At 38.6% G+C, this 20,171-nt stretch overlaps 1 protein-coding gene across 5 annotated transcripts in view; it reads right to left on the minus strand.

Annotated features, from left to right (window-relative positions):
• plxnb1a (plexin b1a) overlaps positions 1 to 20,171 on the minus strand; it is a 57,070-nt gene that overhangs the window by 13,040 nt on the left and 23,859 nt on the right. For 3 of the 5 annotated variants that reach the window (XM_083570070.1, XM_083570069.1, XM_083570071.1), the window contains 19 exons: positions 12,915 to 14,010; positions 12,475 to 12,657; positions 9,948 to 10,076; positions 9,721 to 9,821; positions 9,483 to 9,615; positions 9,173 to 9,329; positions 8,188 to 8,296; positions 6,169 to 6,277; positions 5,357 to 5,959; positions 4,938 to 5,072; positions 4,724 to 4,852; positions 4,518 to 4,611; positions 4,189 to 4,355; positions 3,905 to 4,056; positions 2,127 to 2,232; positions 1,472 to 1,614; positions 1,120 to 1,296; positions 430 to 664; positions 18 to 260 (listed from right to left, as the gene is read on the minus strand). In XM_083570070.1, coding sequence (XP_083426196.1) covers positions 18 to 260; positions 430 to 664; positions 1,120 to 1,296; positions 1,472 to 1,614; positions 2,127 to 2,232; positions 3,905 to 4,056; positions 4,189 to 4,355; positions 4,518 to 4,611; positions 4,724 to 4,852; positions 4,938 to 5,072; positions 5,357 to 5,959; positions 6,169 to 6,277; positions 8,188 to 8,296; positions 9,173 to 9,329; positions 9,483 to 9,615; positions 9,721 to 9,821; positions 9,948 to 10,076; positions 12,475 to 12,657; positions 12,915 to 13,988 — 4,179 coding nt within the window. In that variant the 5' untranslated portion in view covers positions 13,989 to 14,010. The remainder of the gene's footprint in view (positions 1 to 17; positions 261 to 429; positions 665 to 1,119; positions 1,297 to 1,471; positions 1,615 to 2,126; positions 2,233 to 3,904; positions 4,057 to 4,188; positions 4,356 to 4,517; positions 4,612 to 4,723; positions 4,853 to 4,937; positions 5,073 to 5,356; positions 5,960 to 6,168; positions 6,278 to 8,187; positions 8,297 to 9,172; positions 9,330 to 9,482; positions 9,616 to 9,720; positions 9,822 to 9,947; positions 10,077 to 12,474; positions 12,658 to 12,914; positions 14,011 to 20,171) is intronic. The other 2 variants (XM_083570073.1, XM_083570072.1) reach the window with 1 other exon arrangement.

Genomic DNA, 20,171 nt, shown 5'->3' on the forward strand with positions numbered 1-20,171 from the left:
GAAGGATTATGTGTAACCTCAACAGAGATGATGCTTCCAGGTTTGTGAAGGTAGGGTTTGCTGTGGTCTTCCCGGTTGAGTGGGTGGAGAATAGGGTTTAGCTCATAAGTGAAGGGGCTGCCAGTGATCTCCTCAAAATCGAAGTGGAGGTTATCAAGCAAGAACTGGATGCTAACGGTGGCATGGCGAGCTTCGGGGCCCAGTGCAGGTGTGGGGCACAGAAGCAGAGTGGAGCTGTTTATCACACAATGATTCTCTGTCTAAAAAGGACAAAACACATGCAAATCAAATGCCCTGTTTGTTGTTGACAATGCTATAAACTATTTCTGGATTGCACACTATGAATTTATTGACACAATAGATATGCATATATACAGTACATGACCATACACAAACACATCGACTCACACACAAGCATTAGGTCCATACCTGCTTCACATCACAGACGCTGTCTTCAGGACAGCGGGATTCTGGAACTATACGCCGCTCTCTTTTGAGAGGCCAAAGCATGTCGTCTTTCCCAATATGCCTCTCACTCTTTCTCTTTCTCCTTCTCCTCTTTCTACCCTGGAATTGTGGCCCCGGGGGGCTCAGGGTCACTTGGATGCGAGGGTCCAGGACAACATCCAAGTTTTGACCAGAAACTCTGATCACACGGCCCCCACTGGGAATTGAGAGAAATGAAAAAACAAGTTTCATCAAGTCAGAGAGGAAACTGGGGAAGCAGACATTGCCGGTATGTGAGACTGAAAAGCAAAGCTAAGAAGGATTAAATAGATCAAATTTAAATCTTGTAGAGTGTTGGCAGGGAGCGCTCTGGCTTCCCAGATGAATGCAAAGAAAAAAAGAGTTGTGAAAATGTTCCTATTACTGTGTCTTTTCCTGGCTTTGGGTTGGAATCTAATAAAACATATACAACCTGGCTAGACTACATTCCTGCTTTTTGTGTTATTATTTTTGGGGCACTAGAAAGTGACCCAGTCATGCAGTGTATATTGTAACATATTGTAACAAAATGTTATTTTTATTAAAAAACAAATCTCCCTTTTTTATCCTTTTTAAAATGTGGTGAATTTACTTACAAATTGCTTTCTCTGAAATCTTGAAACATGAATATACCTGAGGAAGCTTTTAGAGGGAGCAGCACTGGTGATATTCGGGTCTGGAGTATAGTGATAAAAAGAGCCCTGTAGATGCCGCTCTGCTCTTCCAAACCACACTGTCACTGCGTGGTTTCCTGTTCTGTTGCTTCCACTGGTCACGCATGCGAGTTGCTCATCATCCATATCTGGAGAGCTGCGAATTCAGCATATGAGCAACACTGCTATCAACACATGGACGGTGCATATGACATGAACGAGTCTATGAATATACACTACATACACTGTGTTAACTAAAACTTTGCTGATTATGATCAGTTTAAAAGATGAATAATCAAACAATCAAGTTAACTATTTGAAAAAGTTTATACCTAGTTAAGATGCAGGGCACTCCTCCAATCAGGATTTTTATCTCATTAGAATGGCCTGTTCGTAAATCCTGCCCCATGATGATGACTAAAGAGCCTCCTGACATTGGACCTTTCAGTGGAAACATTCCCAGTAACATTGGGTCCTGAAATATAAATAAACATGAGAAAAGAATACAGGCAAAACCATGTGAAAAACAAAAGGCTGTAATGCTAATATCAGTTTATTGACCCCGGGCATATTTAAATATTAACTGTCATCCAATTAATTAACATACATAATTATTATTATGTAATAAAAAAGTTATTAGTTAAGATAAATCATTATTACAACATACTGCTGACAACATACATCTCATAACTGTACTTTAATAATGCACATGTAAACTCCTGGCCAACCACATATAGCAAAAAGTAACTTTTCATTAAACATTTTTCATTGATCAGGAATTTAGCAAGAATAAGAAAAAAATAGATAAAAAAAAAAACAATTAGACAATAGATGTAATTTGTTAGGGGTTAGTTTTTCTCTTGGATTTTTAAATTGACATTTAAATGTTTTAGCTTTGCATACAAGAAAACTATTTTCCTTGAAAATGAAAAAGCATTCATTCTAGATTTAAATTCTAGACTGAAAGCTCTGTAAAGTGAATTGTACCTGGTAGAAAAAGTCCTGAATAGATTTTCCAACTCCTCCTCCTTTAACCTCTACAGAAACATGTCCTTTTCTCCTACTTCCACTCGCTGTGGTCTTACAAACGATGCTGAATTAACACACACACATATCCCCAAACACACACACACATGCACACACACACAAACACACACAAAATTCATGCTCTCATTAATCAGTTTATTCTTTAAAAGACATGTCACTATTCTTTTGTGCAAATCTATAATTATAAACCGCAAAGAAGAAAAGATTTTGGCTTAAAACTCTTTTTCTTTTGGCTGCTCCCACTAGGGGGTGCCACAGCAGATCATCCAACTCCATACTACCCTGTACTCTACATTTGACTCTTTCAAATTACCTCCCTGTATGTCTTCCCTCACCACATCCATAAACATCCTCCTTGGTCTTCTTCTTTACCTCCTTCCTGGTGGATCCATCCTCAGCATTCTCCTACCGATATACCCCCCTCTGCACATGTCCAACCATCTCAATCTTGCCTCCCTCACCATGTCTATAAAAACGTCCTACATGTGATGTCCCGCTAATAAACTCGTCACTCCCAATGAAAATCTCCGCATCTTCAGCTCTGCTACCTCCAGCTCCACCTGCTGTCTTTTCGTCAATGCCACTGTTTTTAAACCATACAACATCGCAGGTCTCACCACAGTCCTATAAACTTTCCCTTTCACTCTTGCAGATACTCTTCTATCACAAATCACTCCTGCCACTCTTCTCCACCCACTTCACCCTGCCTGCACACTTTTCTTTACTTCTCTAACACACTCTCCATTACTTTGCACTGTTGACCCCCCAGGTACCTGAACTCCTCCACCTTCTCCACCTCTTCTCCCTGCAACCGCACCACTCCACTGCCCTCCCTCTCATCCACACATGTACTCTGTCTTACTCCTACTGACTTTCATTCCCCTTCTCTCCAGCAAGTACCTCCAGCTCTCCAGGTTCTTCTCAACCTGCTCCCTACACTTGCCACATGTCCTCTTTCTGAAACCTTTCGTATGCTTTCTCTAAATCCACAAACACACAATGCAACTCCTTCTGACCTTCTCTATACTTCTCTATCAACATTCTTTAAGCAAATAATGTGTCTGTGGTGCTCTTCCTTGGCATGAAACCATACTGTTGCTCATAGATGGTCACCTCTTCTCTCAGCCTGGCTTCCACTACTCTTTCCCATAACTTCCTGGTGTGACTGAACAACTTAATTCCCCTGTAGTTACTGCAGGTCTGCACATCTCCCTCATTCTTAATATTTAGTACCAGCACACTCCTTCTCCATTCCTCACCTTCCAGAATCTTGTTAAAGAATCTTGTTAAAAACTCCACTTTCATCTCTCCTAAACAACTCCATGCTTCTACCGGTATGTCATCTGGTCCAACTGACTTTCCATACTTCATCCTCTTAATAGCTGCTCTCACTTCTTCCTTACTAATCCTATCCTCTTCTTGCTTCACCATCTCAATCATCCAACCTTCTCTCTCTCTCTTATTTTCCTCATTCATCAGCTGCTCAAAATTCTCCCTCCATCTTCTTAACACACTCTCCTCACTAGTCAACACATTTCCATCTCCATCCTTTATTGCTCTAACTTGCAGCACATCCTTCTCAGCTTGGTCTCTCTGCTGGGCCAATCAGTACAATTCCTTTTCTCCTTTATTAGTGTCAAACTTCTCATACAAAAGGTTTTTGCTTAAAATAAGCAATTAAAATAACAAATAATACAATTGGTCAGACTATAGTGTACCTGGAGGAAATCTCATATCTTGTGGGAATAACAATGCAGGGAACTCCAGCTACATAAACAGAATGCTGAATGTCTTCTGCTCTCTGGCCCAAGTTCGATCCTGAGATAGTGATCACAGTACCGCCCTCTACTGGACCAGACAGAGGCTCTATCTACCACAGAAAGCACAACATGTGAGTGGCTGTAAGAATGTTGATTAAAAGCTGGATAGCATCTGTCAAATGTTACATAAAAATGTATGTATAAACCTTAAATAACACAAATTAGCTAGATTGTATACACACCTGGTGTATGTGGGGTGCAGGGCAGATTTGCTGGATGTGATCTTTGCAGGAGCTGTTGAAGATGCAGCTGGATTGGCTTCCTTCACACCACACGCATTCATAACTTGGCTCGGCTGTGTGACAGCGGCTGCAGTCGGAACGGCCCACCGAGCAGTTATACAGTTTCACTGAGAACAAAACATATGCCTTAGTACATATACAGACATAATGTAACAGCTGAATGATATTATCATGCAAATGCATCTTATTTTTTATTGCATTATGCTCATGTGTAGCACACCAAAGTAATATCTTCTTGTGATCTGGGTGATTATTAAAGCCGCTTTTACCGTGCAAGTCCTGAGGACTGTCGATTTGAAAATAGCCTCGTCTCCTCACTGTGATTGCTGGAATGTATTCGTCCACAGCAGCTGTGTAGGAATACTAAAACAGATACACACACACTTTCAGACTTTGTTGCAATGAATGTTTAATCCATAACTGCTAAATAGTAATGTAATAATGTGAGTGAATTCATGAGAACTGTATGAAAGACCTGGTGGCGTTGACACGTGATGTGGAATAAAAAGGCCTGTGAGTCATCCCTTTTAACAAATGCGGGCACCACAACAGACCTGCCCTCTATGGCTAACACGCACTCATAATCCATCCTGAGGTCCTCATCCTGAGAGCATACAACCACAGTCACAGGGTAAGTCTCACACCATTATCAATCTGAAACCAATGAATGAGATTCACATTTGTATTACCTGGTAGAGGTGCAGATTGCGTCCTACCAGCGTAATCTGTCTGGCAATGTTTACAGGTAGGAGCGAAGAACCTTGAACCTTCTCTACACATGGGCAGGTGTTGGAAGCTTCACTCACCACTGAGCGTTCATTGTCCTGTGCAAACACAGCCATAATGCATCGTAGAATTAATGAAAATATGTGTCTACTTATCTCATATTCAAACAAATAACAGGCTATATTTTGTTGGAATAGTCATTAATAATAGTCCTTTTATCTACGTTTTTGTTGCAATAAAAAAATCTATTTGGAAAGAACCTCATGTGCGTTAAAAGTGTTCTTATGTCAATGATATCAATAGACCCATTTAAGAATGGAGGTGTATTTTGAGATGTCTCAAGCCTTCTTGGTCTTGATTCAGCCAGAGGACACTGACTCACCATGGGGGAAAAGTCAGACTGGTAGTCCACTTCTGAAGAATATGGAAAATCAGGTGACACTTGCTGTGTCCTTCCATCCTCAGATGGAGGAGAAGGTGAAGACACTAATGATCCAGTCTCAAATAATGCTTTTACATCATCAGTCTGCTTAAACCAGTGGTTCACCCCAGGAGTAGAGGAGGTTGAATCTGCTTTATGTGTAAACCCTGCATCCAGAGCTTCCACCGTTTGGGTGGTGGATGTGGCCAAGTCTGCAGCTGATCCTTTATGACTTAGATCACTATTGTCCTTACCACTGCCACCAGGAGTCAGTACTGACACATGTGCCTTCTCTCCACCTACATTGCTGTCCTCATGTAGAACCTGGGCTTTTGCAACTATAGTTATTGCCTGTTGGGTTGAGGAAGGCATGGTATGCTGGAAATTGCTCGGCAGGTTGGTGAAGGGTTTCACAGCTGTTCTAGTTATTGCAGTTGTCTCTTGAATGATGGGAGGTATCACCACAGCAGTAGACATGGCAATAAATTTGGCTGGAGTAGACACTTTGGTTGACTCTGTAGTAAATGTATCAAAGTCTTTTGTTGTTGAAGACTGTAGATTGAACTTGTGATCATAAAAAAACACAAAAGGGCGATGAGTGATAGATAAGAAGTAAATAAAGACACAAACATTTGTAAATTGTACCTGTAAAAAACGCCTTAATGTTGACAAGGACACTGCAACAGTGTAAACACAAGGCAAAACAAACTAGTAGATGTATAAAGCACTATAATAGGACTAACTGAACTACAATTTTTCTGTCAGTAACTTACATGCTGATTGTATATGATCACTCCTTGGTCGCATGTAGCCTCGTGAGAGCAAATGTGCTGGTGAACACACCAATTACACCTCCAGCGACTAGTCACACACCCTATACATCTGCACAGTGAGAACACATACAGAGAAAAAAAGGAGAAAAATAACTTCTATTAGAGAGGGGTGAAATGACATCCAATACTCCAAGCAGAAAGCCAGCCCATTTTCATAAAGCCCATAGAGGCTCATACTATGTGCAACTATTAAATTATAGAAATTCAAGCCTATTACTTCCCGGACCTTAATGTTTAAATCAAGACATACTGGGTGGTATCAGAATCTCAATACATGTTTGCTGGGAACTACTGGTTGAGAATGAGAACGCAGGAAAGAAACGGGATGTCTTGCCTCGACAAGGAATGTACAAGACAGCTGCTACATCACCAGAGAGACATCTGTCACTGAGATGAGACCGGGTCAGATTCTTTGTTACTCTCACTGCCCTGACATTTTCAAATCCGTGATATTCTATTACTATAAATACACAATAATCAAACAGTGAAATCTTCTGCAGCACAAGAAAATGCCAAGAAATATATGTTCAATTCCTAACACTAGACAAAGGCTTTCTGAACTGTTTTTTTATAGCCCCCAAGCTCATTCTATCTTGACACTCAACTGAAAAACTCATAATGACAAATGCATCTGTTTGTCATATGGATGTTTGTCAACTCGGAATGTTTGATCAGACCTGTCTGGTCTGATTACACAGAAGGGGTACTATATTACAAATTGCCCAAAAGGTTTCATCCCAGCTCTTATAGAAGAGCACACAGCTGCATATGCTCTCCTTTACATAAGCCAAAGCAATTGCAATGGTATTCCCAAATAGCAGTAGCCTCCTTCAGCAGGATAATACTCCATGCCACACTGCATAGTTTGAGGAACATGACAAAAAGTTCAAGGTGTTGACTGGACATATAAAATCCACAATTCTTAATCTGATTTGCCACCTGTGGGACAAGCTGGACAAGCAAGTCTAATCAATTGAGGCCCCGCCTAATTCCTTATGGGAATTAGAGAATCTGCTGCTATTTTAGGGACAGACACCACAGCACGAAAGGGCTATTAGAATATTATATATATATATATATATATATATATATATATATATATATATATATATATATATATATATATATATATATATATATATATAGAGAGAGAGAGAGAGAGAGAGAGAGAGAGAAAGAGAGAGATTTTTTACTATACATTTTTATTTCTTCACTTTGTATCTTTTTCTATACTTTTATAGGGCAAAAAGTAACTATTCTTGGGCCACTTTACTCATATGGTCAAAATTCTTTCTCCTGATCGAATATGAATGAAATGTAAATCATTTCCACTTCAAACTCAATTAATGAGTCAATGTCAATCACATTAACTCTGGAAATTTGTTGTTTATGTCTTGTAACAATGTAACAACATTTAACAAAATGTCAACAATTTTTCTTTGAGTACCTTGCATAAATGACACTGTTTTTTATTTTAATTTTAATGATCATATAAGCTATTAAAACTATACATGTACTTCCAGCACATAATATCTTTGTTTTTTTTTTTTTTTTTTCAGTATAAGAGTCAATCAATATGAACTCTAAGGGCATCCTCAACAAATCCCAGACATTAGAAAAGCATAGAGATTGGCAGATCACAATCTTAATTCAGCGATGAATGAGATTTAAAGTTAGAGAATCTAATAAAGAAATAAGAGAGATATGGATGGCCAGAGGAAATTATTAACTGACTGAAGAATAAGTCTGGCCTGCTGGTAAAATCTTTCTATTGTATTTTTTTGCTGAAAACCTGCATTCTAGCCAGGACAGCTACTTCAGCTAATGCTGGCTGGAGAAGTAGGTTTAGCTTTTCATGTAGCCTTCATACAAAAAGCTTTTAATTCACTACATACAAGGTAACATACGCAACATAAGAATCTGTCTTTTTTCCAATAAAATGATGGCTGAGCAACTTACGGCATGGTGCCTGACAGTTGTTGCACAAGAGAACAGTCATAGAACGTGAACTCCTGAACTGCCACAGTCACGTTCAGGAAGCGCAAGGACAGTGTGACTGACAGTGAATCTGTCAAAAGAGACACGTAATGTAAGTTTTTCTGACAAAATCATTGCAACAATCTACACAATAAGTATTGTTACAAATACAAAAAGCTTTCCTGAGGTGTGTCGGTCTTGCTATTAGTTCAAATTCTGTTATTAAAATCTAATCAGTGCAATATGTCTATGAGAAAACAACTAGAACTGCCTGAGGACATTTAATGGAAGCCTTTACAGATTTTTATCTCTATGCCTGGCATGTTTTTTTGAGACATTTTTATGACCAGTATGTAAAAAAACATACTTTCATTTTCTATTAAATTTGAGTGAAACAACAGAAAAGAGCTTGCTATAATTGGTCAGAAGTTCAAGAACTGTACATTGGCTCATTTTCTGGGCAGAGCATTCTGTCAATCAGAGTCATTCATTTTCATCTAGCAATTTCCTCAAAATGTGTTTGCTTCATTTGAAATATAGTAGCATGATTTTAGAAAATATATAGTCAATGGCTTCATGTGTATTGGACAAAACACATGCTAACTTTCAACTTTCCTAGGTGGTGTCATGGGAAGAACTAGTCGCTGGGTGGAATTTGGCAAATGGTTGAACTGGAAAAATTTACAATTACTAGGCATGAGTGTACAACCACATATACTATATGTCTTTGTATGATTAAATCAAACTGAAAGCACAAAGTTGGATGTACATAATGCTGTACGAAGCCTGTATGCTGTAAAATGTATTTCAGTAACTCCTCCTCACCCAACATTAGTGTGAGAAATCCTCCACAGTCACATGCCAAAATCTAGTGAACAGCTTTCTCTGAAGAGTGGAGCTTATTATATATAAAGCAAAGGGAGACTAAAATCTGGAACAGGATTTTCAACAAGCATGAGTGTTTTACCTTGTCCTTGAGGTACAGGAGGCAACATGCTGGCTGAAGGAGTGAGGCAAGTGACTATAGTTTCCTGAACAGTCACAGCACTTTGTGTCTCATCAAAGAAACATGAGTACTTATCGCCCTCAGAGAGAATGGGCAAGCCCGGTATATCAAGTGCCACCTACAGAAACACAAGTGCTATAATCAGTGCTTTCATATTATATTACTGTACTTGGCATTTTTTTTATATGATAAAATCAGGATTTTTAAGTTTAGATCTGTGTTAGCAAATAGATAAGAAGAAAAATGATGTCGTATTTGTCCAAACACATACATTTTTCTCTACTCCAAGGCTGATGTTGGACTGTGACAGTGACTCCACCTTCAGACACTTCTGCCCCATGTCAAAACTCCAAAGCCAATGGCCTTCCCTTGAGCCAGAACTACAGTCAGAACGCATAACACACCTAGACAAAAACAAAGAAAGAGAAGTCCAGATTCCTCAAATTAACATCAAATACAAATACATAAAATTTCATTTTCAGTTTTATGCAGAATGACTTGATACTCACTTGCCCTTCAAAACACACCAGCCACAATAAGGATCTCGAGCCGCAAGACATGATTGGCAATTTATGTGTTTATTACACTCTGCCACTGGCATTTTCTCTACCTGCACACATTAAAACAGAGGAAACTCACAGCTAAACTCACATATCATGCTTGCCCATGTTTCCCCCCCCCCAAGATTTAACTATTTATGCCTTTTTTAGTGCACGATCTGAGAGAAAAGACTCACTGTATTTCTAGTCATAATGTAAAGGTGTCTCTGGGAAGAGTCAAGTAGCAGGTCTCGGTTAATGGCTGAACCTGGCTGGATGGGAAGACTGGAGTAGCTCTTTACTTCTCCAGAGCTCCCCAGAAAAACCTATTAAACAAACATTAGAGATAATTTGTTCACAAAAAAAAAAATTGAAAAAAGAAAATCTAAACTCTAAATGCATGAAGAAGCACTTCCTCAAATGATTAACCAGCTATTAATATGTGGTAAAACCCATAGCGAAAATATCCTAATTGCTACACAGTAAACACTTTAAATGTTATACTACATTTTAGAATCTTATATAACTACACAAAGTCTTTTGGGCTTTCCGAGCATCATCCTTTAACAAGAAGTCCGGGAGAGACTGTAAGAAGAACAGCAACAGAATACATCCGTGAAAGATCCTTAATGTCTCTTGAATCACATCAAGTGTGGAGTGGATTTCAGATAATGTGATTACTAGCTTAAGAATCCCATCAGCAAAGCAGGTGACATTGCTAATAGTGCCAGAAACCTCATACTAAAGAGCTGCACGGGTGCTTGCATACTCAGGTTAGGCAGCTTTAATTGGATTAGCATCGACTAACTGCCAGTTACTGCAAGCTGCGGGAAAAAATCATACAGACTTACGGTACAGATCTACACATCAATGTATGCCCTCTGTAACTACTGTGGTTAAAGGAAAACTCCACCTCAAATGATTTGCATATTACTGATCAACATGCAAACATTTAAATAATGTCCAATATTTTTTTTCTAAAGAAATTAGTTGACTATTTAAGCTTAAACTACTTAGAGGGACATGGTATATTTGTACTTTGTCTAAGTTTCCCTGTCTATAACGCTATTTGACTGACTGAACAACAGTCAAACTGACAGTGTTGTTAAAGATTTTCACTTCATTTCTAAATGAAAGAGTGATGTAGTATCGTTCTCATCGGTACACTCTGCTCAATCAGATCATAGTATATAACATCTTGTAGATCACTATAAAGAACAATTCTCTGTAAATAGCACAAGTGTCCCAAGTATCTGTCTTACAGCTAGAGGAACTTCAAGTACAACTTTTTCCTCCAACATTCTACAACTGTTTCTTCAATAATATGACACTGAAAGATACTGCATGATAAGTGAAAAAATTACTTTTTGTGCTTTTGCAGATGTCTATAATTTGTAAAAATCTGTACTTTTATATTTACTTAAGTATAAGTAAAAGTATAGTATTTCACTGCATTTTAAATCATCTACATTACTAAAAAGATTTATATAAAAATGCTAAATCATGTCTGGAAACCACTGATCTAAAATCACAAGGAAGATGGGAATAGATAAAGCAGAGAGCAGTGGTGTAGCAACAGCTGAAAGCAAAACCCATCGAATACAACTGGAGTTGTACTCAGAGAAAATGAAGTGACCCCCCCCCCCAACCATATTAAAGTTTTTAAAAAACTCGACATGAAAACTGTGTTAGCATGTAGAGGTAAGTTATATAATACCTGTTCCACTGCATTGGCAGTTAAAGAAAGGTATAGTACTTCGCTAAATTAGCCAAAAAGACAATACAATGTTGATTGGTGCTAGCAACCTGCTGTACCTAGCTATTTATTCTGCTAATGCTAATTATAGCCGCCTGTTTAAGTTTAAATAGTGATATGACTTCATATACAGTGATCAGGCATAATCAACTTTATGGCCACTAATTAGGTTTAACATTATGACCAACTGCCTAATATTATGTTGGTCCCCTTTTTGCTGCCAAAACAGTTCTGTGCTGTCAAGCATTAACAGCATTAACTTCTTCAGCAATTTGAGCTACAGGAGCTTGTCTGTTGGATCGAACCTCACTGCATCAATAACCCTGGGCCCATGACCCTGTCGCCAGTTCACCACTCTTCCTTCCTTGGACCACTTTTGATAAATACTGACCACTGCAGACCGGGAAAATCCCATAAGATGCTCTGACCCAGTCATCTAGCCATTACGTTTTGGTTCTTGTCAAACTACATCTTTATGCTTCCCAATTCTTCCTGCTTATAACACATTAACTTTAAGGACAAAATGTTCACTTGCTGCCTAATATATCCCACCGACTAACAGGTTCCATGATGAAGAGATAATCAGAGTTATTCACTTCAGCGGTCATAATTTTATACTAACATAATGTTATGCCTGATTGATGTACATTTACACCAAATGAACAAATGTGTGAATGGTAAAGTGATAGTTCAAGTTGTTTTGCGGTTGTAGGCGATACTTATGCCTAGTCAGTTAATTACCTGTAGAAGACAGTGCTCAAACAGTAGACAGGGTCAAAATATATTATGGCATTTAACTGCAAGATCACACAACCTGGAGAACCCTCAAACTTGCACAACTCTGTACATTAGTTTATAGCAATGTTTAAATGCTGCACCCTGCTGTAATCTAATGAAACTTTAACATACTAAAATTAGCTGGTCAACATCTATTGCTTGAATGTCAATGCTAACTCCGTCTTAGTTACCTTGTGTAAAATTCCTTTGGAGTCTCCCAGAAAAGCAATGGAATGTCCCTCTCTCACACTGACAGCCACTGCAGTGAAACGAGCAGAAAGACTCTCCAAAACCGCTTCAGCTTCCACTGGCTCCTGGCTGGCCATCGGACTTGGAGTGTGGTCTGAGCCACAAGGATAGGTACTTAGTGTGTCCTAAAAGTAGTTATACAGACAAAAAATTGGTTAATAGTGGTTACATCCTATTATATATAACTACAAACAAAAAAATATTTCTTTCTTCAGTCTACATATTTGATCTTCATTTATTTACATGCCATGCCTAGAAAATCCAAAGTTTAAGTAAAACCTGAAAAACAATTAACTATCCTGAATTTTTTATTTACAGACTCTGTGTACATCCCATGTACCTTTTGTGACATTCAGAAAAAGTGTAAAGAAGATTTTCTCACTTTTGGTAAGTTGGCACAGCTGGATTTAACCTCATACTCTATATATGCCACCCTGGTGCCATCTCTATGACCATCCTGTGTGTAGCACAAGTCTCGTGTACCATCAATCCAGTGGTCGATATCATCCAGACTGTAAAGGCAAAGTGCTGATTCTTCACTCGGCATGCTGGCACCATTCAATGATGTTGAAAACACTGCCATCAGGACCTCTCCACCCACCTGTGCTCCCTGGAGGAGATTGTAATTTTTTGTCAAGCGAGAGTGGCACGTCAGGGGAACTTCAATGTAGGAATAATATGCATGATCATCCAGGCACATCCGTGCAATGTATGTTATATATTCTCGGGAGGTGGCTTTGAGGTTGCGTCTTAAGAATAAAAAGTAGACATGGCTCCCTCGTGCAAAGGCATGTATAAAATTGTGGTCGTACTCTGATAGGCGGCCAGCCACACCGAGTTTAGCTGTTTCCTCATAGGAAAAGATGTGCTCAGAGGAAAGTTGGCGGGTGGAGATCGGTGGGAGGCTACCCCGTCCCACGTAGCCCCTTCCCACATATAGCAAGGGTGGAGCCCCATCTCTCTGACTTGCTACAAGTCCAATGGTGGAGACAGTTGGGTCATTGGCAGCCACGTATTGAGTGTCCATTGGTCTTTCGGCAGAGAAGAGAACTTGGCTGACATTAGCCAGGCTGCGCTTCTGGCATGTGCCCTGGTGGACACTGCCACATGTAATAAGCTGGAGGGAATAGGGTTCCACCAGCAGCAGCTTGTTGTGGTTACTTACTAACCGGGAATGTGGGCAGTTCTCAGGAGTTACAGGTGGAAGACAATCCTTACTGTCTCTCAAAGGACCTGTTGTCTCTTCCACCTCCAGAAGCAAGCGCTCCAATCCAGACAGCTGGAAAAGGCGATCCTGTGCACCAATGTACACCGTGCCCACGGTAGGGTCAGGGTGCAGCGCCAAGTGCTGGAACACAGTGTCATTGGATGAGAAGCGTGGATAGTGGCAACATACAAGTAGACTTTCCAAAATGCCCAGAATGAGCGAAGAAAGCAGGGTGGAGACAAGTGCCATCCCACAATGCACTGCAAATGCACTAAAGAAAAAAACACAAAAAGATAAAAGTTATTTACAAATGACAAAGAATTATTATCAAAAGATTATATTTTAGATTTTTTTTTAAATCTGGTCAGCAGTGGGCCACTGTCCATTAATGGGCATTGTGCATGTGTACATAGTAAACATATTTAAACTATGGATGTCAATCAATTACAATATTTTATTAGGATTAATCGCATGATTGTCATGAGTTAACTCGTGATTAATCGCAACTTAATTACACATTTATCTGTTATAAGTGTACCTTATATTAATACTTTTCAAGTTTTCAATACTCTAATCAACAAATGTGGATGCTGTATGCAAATGCATGTTTATTAATAGTGAAACCACTCAATATAGAGCATGAACACAAAATATTTTTGTAAATATTTAAAAGTAATTATGGTGTTTTATTATTTATTATTTGTATTATTTTTCTGTTGGCTTTTGTCCTCTTGGTTATCATGTAGCATAGGGCATGTTCATGGGTACAAAAGGAGAACAAGATTGTTTAATTGTTAAAAATGTAAAGCAAATAAAATATTGTAAATCACTATATGCCTTGCTTTATATCATTTATATGTAATTAATAGCAGCTTAATAATGTAGAGAACTCCTCATTTATTCAACTGATGGGTGTTTTTTCCTTTGACGTTTCCTTTGATGTATCACTTTCAACTTTGCTCAGTTCACGTACAGTAAAAGATGTATCATGTTTGCACACACACACACACACACACACACACACACACACACACGCACGCACACATGCACGCACGCACGCAGGCACGCACGCACGCACGCACGCACGCACGTCTACTTCCTGCTCATTCTCTCACTTACTTTATGTTTCATTTATCATTTAATTTAATCTTTACCACTAATATTGGATATACTATAATTTTTTAAAAACACAGTATAAAAAATAACACACCAAAGCAGATATAATTTTCAATAAATCACACACAAACAACAACTCAGAAAATATACAATACAAAAATTCTACCCAGAATGCCTGCCCAGCCGAATAACCATTGGCTAAAAGGCAAGCATTGTGGAGCTGAGGGCACAAATGCATGCACTAAGGGACGGGACAGACACTAATGTCTGTTGTGGAAAGCTTGGTACTGATTCCACATTTCATAGCTTCAATAGAGTGTCACGTCTCATTGGGCATGACAATGAACATGAGAAGCTGCCACTCTGGGTGATTAAGAAACCAATTTATTATTCCCAGGGGACAATGTGACCATTCACCACACGAAAGAGTGTTGAGACTGGTTTCACGCTGTGAAAAAGGCTTTTTCAGATATCAATTTAATGACATTAGGAGCTGGAATGGAGCTGATTTGTCTTCAAATTGCTAGTTATTGCATATGGACGCTGTTTCTAATGCGGCAGCTAATCTGGCAGCTGCTTACTGCTGGCAGCTACAAAGAAAGTGAGAGACAACAATAGAAAAAGTACCAGAGTTACAGAGACAGCAAAAGTGCAGAGTGAGAAGAGAGAGAGAGAGAGAGAGAGAGAGAGAGAGAGAGAGAGAGAGAGAGAGAGAGAGAGAGAGAGAGAGAGAGAGAGCGCAGAAAGGAAAGTGTGTAAGAGAGGCTACTTGCAGCTACTTACAGGGTCTTTGGACAGACACCACCACACATCATACAACTATAACTACCTTTTCAAATCATACAAACTCTATTCTCCAAACAGCCTCAATCATTAAACTATTCCTTCTTTGAATCTAATGAAATGCTCCACATATTGTTGAAATAAACACAATTATAGGCACAGTTACAGAGATGATTAAAGAACTTGCCATGCATTCTAGTCATCCTGCAACTATTTTTGATTGATTGTTGTTTTCTCTGACTTTTCTGATCATTATGATGGGCAGGGACAATTACTTATGATTCTACGAATTTGTTTCAACCTCCATATTATAAAATCTTTTGCACTTAGTGTTTTTTTTGCTCTTTACTATGGCTCCATAGCTACTTTCCAATTCTGTTATATAATTATTGTTCCTAAAAACTCATGGATTTTTTTTCACCGTTAATGTGATTGGTAGTTGTTGTGCGCAGGGTTCGTAATTAATAGTAAAATTAATAGTAAAAAACTGTTTTCAACAATTTTACATTCATCTCTAGGTTGAGCTATCTATTTTTATGTAAAGTTTACTAAAATATATTTCATATATAGTATTCATTTAATGTATATAAATGCATATACTTAAATGTTTTTGTTTAAATATTTACTTCACACCAAACGTTTGTGAAACCTGTCCTTGTTGAATATCCCATTCCACAGTTTCAGTCACAGATTGTTTCATGGTTGTGTGGATTTGTGCTTGTTTAGCCTCAAAAGCATTAGTAAGGTCAGAAACGTATGTTAGGTGAAGAAGCCTGTGGAGCAGTGGATGTTCCTAATCATCCCAAGTGCTTGGTGCAGGTTTAGTTACATTACACTAATCTTGTCAAGCCGCATCATCATGAACCTTACTTTATGCCTACGGGAACTCTCATGCTGAAACAGGTCATTTTTGTGAAAGAAAATTGGAAACTTTTCACTTTGTGGAAAGTTTGAGGAAGATGGCTGTGGATATGGGATATGCAACCTTTTTCTTTACAGTAAATTTTACCCTATTTTGCGAGCCAATTTCGAAGGCAAGAGCAAACCCACGTCACCCACTTTCGGCCGAGGGTAGCATCAGTCGCTTAGTTGATCTGGTGTCACTCGGTCTCTCTCGTTGCTCAGTGCAGCAAAAACGTAACTTTTTTAGTGTTATATTTTTATTTCACTAAAAATCTTGAAAAATGTCTCCCAAGAAAATCAGTGATGGTGCTGGGAAAACGAAAGTAAATAGAATTACCATTGAAACCAAGAAGGAAATAGTCGAAAAGTAAAGAGTGGTGTGCGTCTCACACTCGCAATCTACCACATGGGTAAGTGGTAAATTATGTTTACCGTACGTTAATTTGCGGTGTATTTGTTTGTTAAAATAGCCTACTTTTTAAGTGCAGAAATAAGCGATCGAATGAGGTTTCGGAACGGATTAAATCACTTTTACATTAATTCCTATGGGAAAAACTAGTTTGAACATACGAGCAAATAGACCTACGAGCAATATTCACGAACGAATTATGCTCGTTCAAATGGGGTTTTACTTTATAGTGTATATGTCAAACAGCTTTACTTTTTTTGTAGTGGATACATACTGTACACTGTAAATTACAAAAATAGGCAATATTTATTTATTTATTTATTTATTTATTTATTTATTTATTTATTTATTTATTTATTTATATTTTCCAGTGTGTAAAAACTGTAGTAAACCATTTAATTTTTTTAATAACAACTTAGTAGTGATATGAGAATGAATTTGAGAAGCATAATCATACAGCATCATCTGCAGTTAGCAATCAGTGACTGCTTTTTATTTTTAGGGGACTCACAGTAAGTCTCACAAAACATTAATGACAGAAATAACAGACATGAATTGAACAGAGCTGTTAAGGGTCTAGCATGCCTAAATGACATCAGGCTTGACTTGTCTAAAAGTTCTCAGGCTCTTCAAGTCATCTTGAACAAGTACCCAAGTCCTAATACACAGAGTTCCCATGACAACAAGACCCACAACACTATAAATAGGCCCACCCTCACCCCAAAGGTTAGACACTCAATGGGAACATGAATGGTAACACAGAGGGGTGTCTTTTTTTTCTCTCCTCTTTGCTATAAACCATCTCTTCATTCAATTCTAATCTAAAATTTGAACCACACACAACCATACACAGTAGATGTGCAATTAAATGCTTTTTTAATAATAAAAATACAATTTACATGAACCCAAATTTACTTGTATACATGTAGAAATGGAAAATTACATAACTATATTGTAAAGCATATAAGAGATCGGTGGCAGCTGCAGTATGTACTGAAGGCATCAAAACTATGAATTAACACATGTGGAATTATATACATAACAAAAAAGTTAACTGAAAAAATGTCATATTGTAGGTTCTTCAAAGTAGGCATCAAGAGAATGCCAAGAGTGTGCAAAGCAGTAAGCTAAGCAAAAGGTGGCTACTTTGAAGAACCTACAATATGACATATTTTCAGTTGTTTCACACTTTTTTGTTATGTATATAATTCCACATGTGTTAATTCATAGTTTTGATGCCTTCAGTGTGAATCTACAATTTTCATAGTCATGAAAATTAAGAAAACTCTTTGAATGAGAAGGTGCGTCCAAACTTGTGGTCTGTACTGTATATATGTACTGCATTACCGCATTTCATATATATGAGTACTGCATTTCATTGGCTATGTACATGTACCTTGCACAATGACAATAAAGTTGAATCTAATCTAATCTAATCTAATCTAATCTAATCTAATCTACTCTACTCTATTCTACTCTAATCTAATCTAATCTAATCTAATCTATAAGTATATTAACAGAAATGTAGGGGTTGTGGTTGGTTGTGCAAACAAGTCCAAAATCTAGTCACAGGTGTTGTTCCTATTGAGGACCTGAATGGCATGTGGGAAGTCGCTTATGCTCATTTTCTCCGTGTTGGCCTTGAGGTACAATGAGTACAGTGGGCGAGCTTTCAAAGCACTTCATCGCAACTCTTACTCTGTTTATTTTGTTTTTGTAGAAAAACTTAAAACTTAAACAAAAGTTAGCTTTGCAAAATAAAGTTACAAAATAAACTAAAAAATTAAAAAAATGATCACTGTGCTGTTGCTATATTGCTATGATATGAAAAGTTGATTAACACTTTTGTATTTTCACGTCTTGACTACTGTAATGCTTTGCTGGCTGGAGTTCCTAGAGCTACCCTAAGTAAATTACAGTTGGTACAAAATTCAGCTGCTAGAATTCTGACTAGGACCAGTGCAAGGGAACACATCACACCTATCCTGGAAAAATTGCACTGGCTTCCTGTTAGTTTTTGTATTGATTTTAAAATTCTCATGCTCACTTATAAGGCCTTGAATAATTGGGCCCCTCAATATCTGTGTGAGCTGTTATCCCCCTACAAGCCTTCACATGCTCAACACTCTTCTGAAGCTGGTCTTCTAACTGCCCAAAAAACATGGCTAAAAACTGTGGCTGATCGGGCTTTTTCTTCTTTGGCTCCCAAACTGTGGAATTCCCTGCCCTCAGAGATTAGGAATGCAGAATCCCTGGGTGTTTTTAAATCCCATCTTAAAACGTACTTTTTTAGGGTAGCTTTTATGTGACTTGTTTGTTATTTATTGGGTTTTTATTTTTTGTATGGTTAGTTTAAGTGTCTGTATTATTATGTGTATCTTTTAATTTCATCTTTTATGTCAAGCGCTTTGAGAAACTTCTTTTAAAAGCGCTATACAAAATAAAGTATATTATTATTGTTATTATTATTATTATTATTATTATTATTATTATTATTATGTTTTATTGTGCCTAATCTTTAATAAAACTTTATCATAGACATATACAGTATGTTCAGTATACAAGGTTCCATTCCAGGAACTGATGCTGCGTCGAAACGCTTTGGGAACGCCTCACGTTGTCCACGCTCTGAATAATGTGTGAAATCCGGCCAATAGGCAAGTCGTGACATCATCAGCGGGCGACGTCGCACAAACCAGGAAGCTACAAAATGGTTGAGCGATGGTAGCGACATTCGCTTCTGATTGTTCATGTAAACACTTTGTGTGAGTCTGTGCAGCCACACGATGAGTGTGTTGCAGGCATACCAGACTGACCTGCTATGAGATATGGACGAGGGATTCAGTTTTGTGGCTGACGATTAAGGAGTTCAGAAGGAAAGCCCTGACCTACGGCATGACCGTGAGGGTTAGGTCACAGCGCCCCGACCTAACCCTCACGGTCATGCCGTAGGTCAGTCCATGTCAGCTCTAGTAACCCTGTAAGCGGAGATCCCGACAGGGAAAGGGCTTTCCTTCTGAACAGCCCGGTGGCTCCCCCTGGCCTGTTTAGGCAACGCTGTAGGTAAGGGCGATCGCCGACAGGTTCACGAGACCACATCCTCACAGCAGTCGGGAGAGTAAGAGAAGGCCAACCACTCACTGTGAAGCAGTTCCAGAGGCTGCTGGGTCTCATGACGGCAGCGTCGAACGTGATCCCACTTGGCCTGCTTCATATTAAAC

The sequence above is a fragment of the Silurus aristotelis genome (genome assembly GCF_946808225.1).
Source record: "Silurus aristotelis genome assembly, chromosome: 19".
NCBI lineage: Eukaryota > Metazoa > Chordata > Actinopteri > Siluriformes > Siluridae > Silurus > Silurus aristotelis.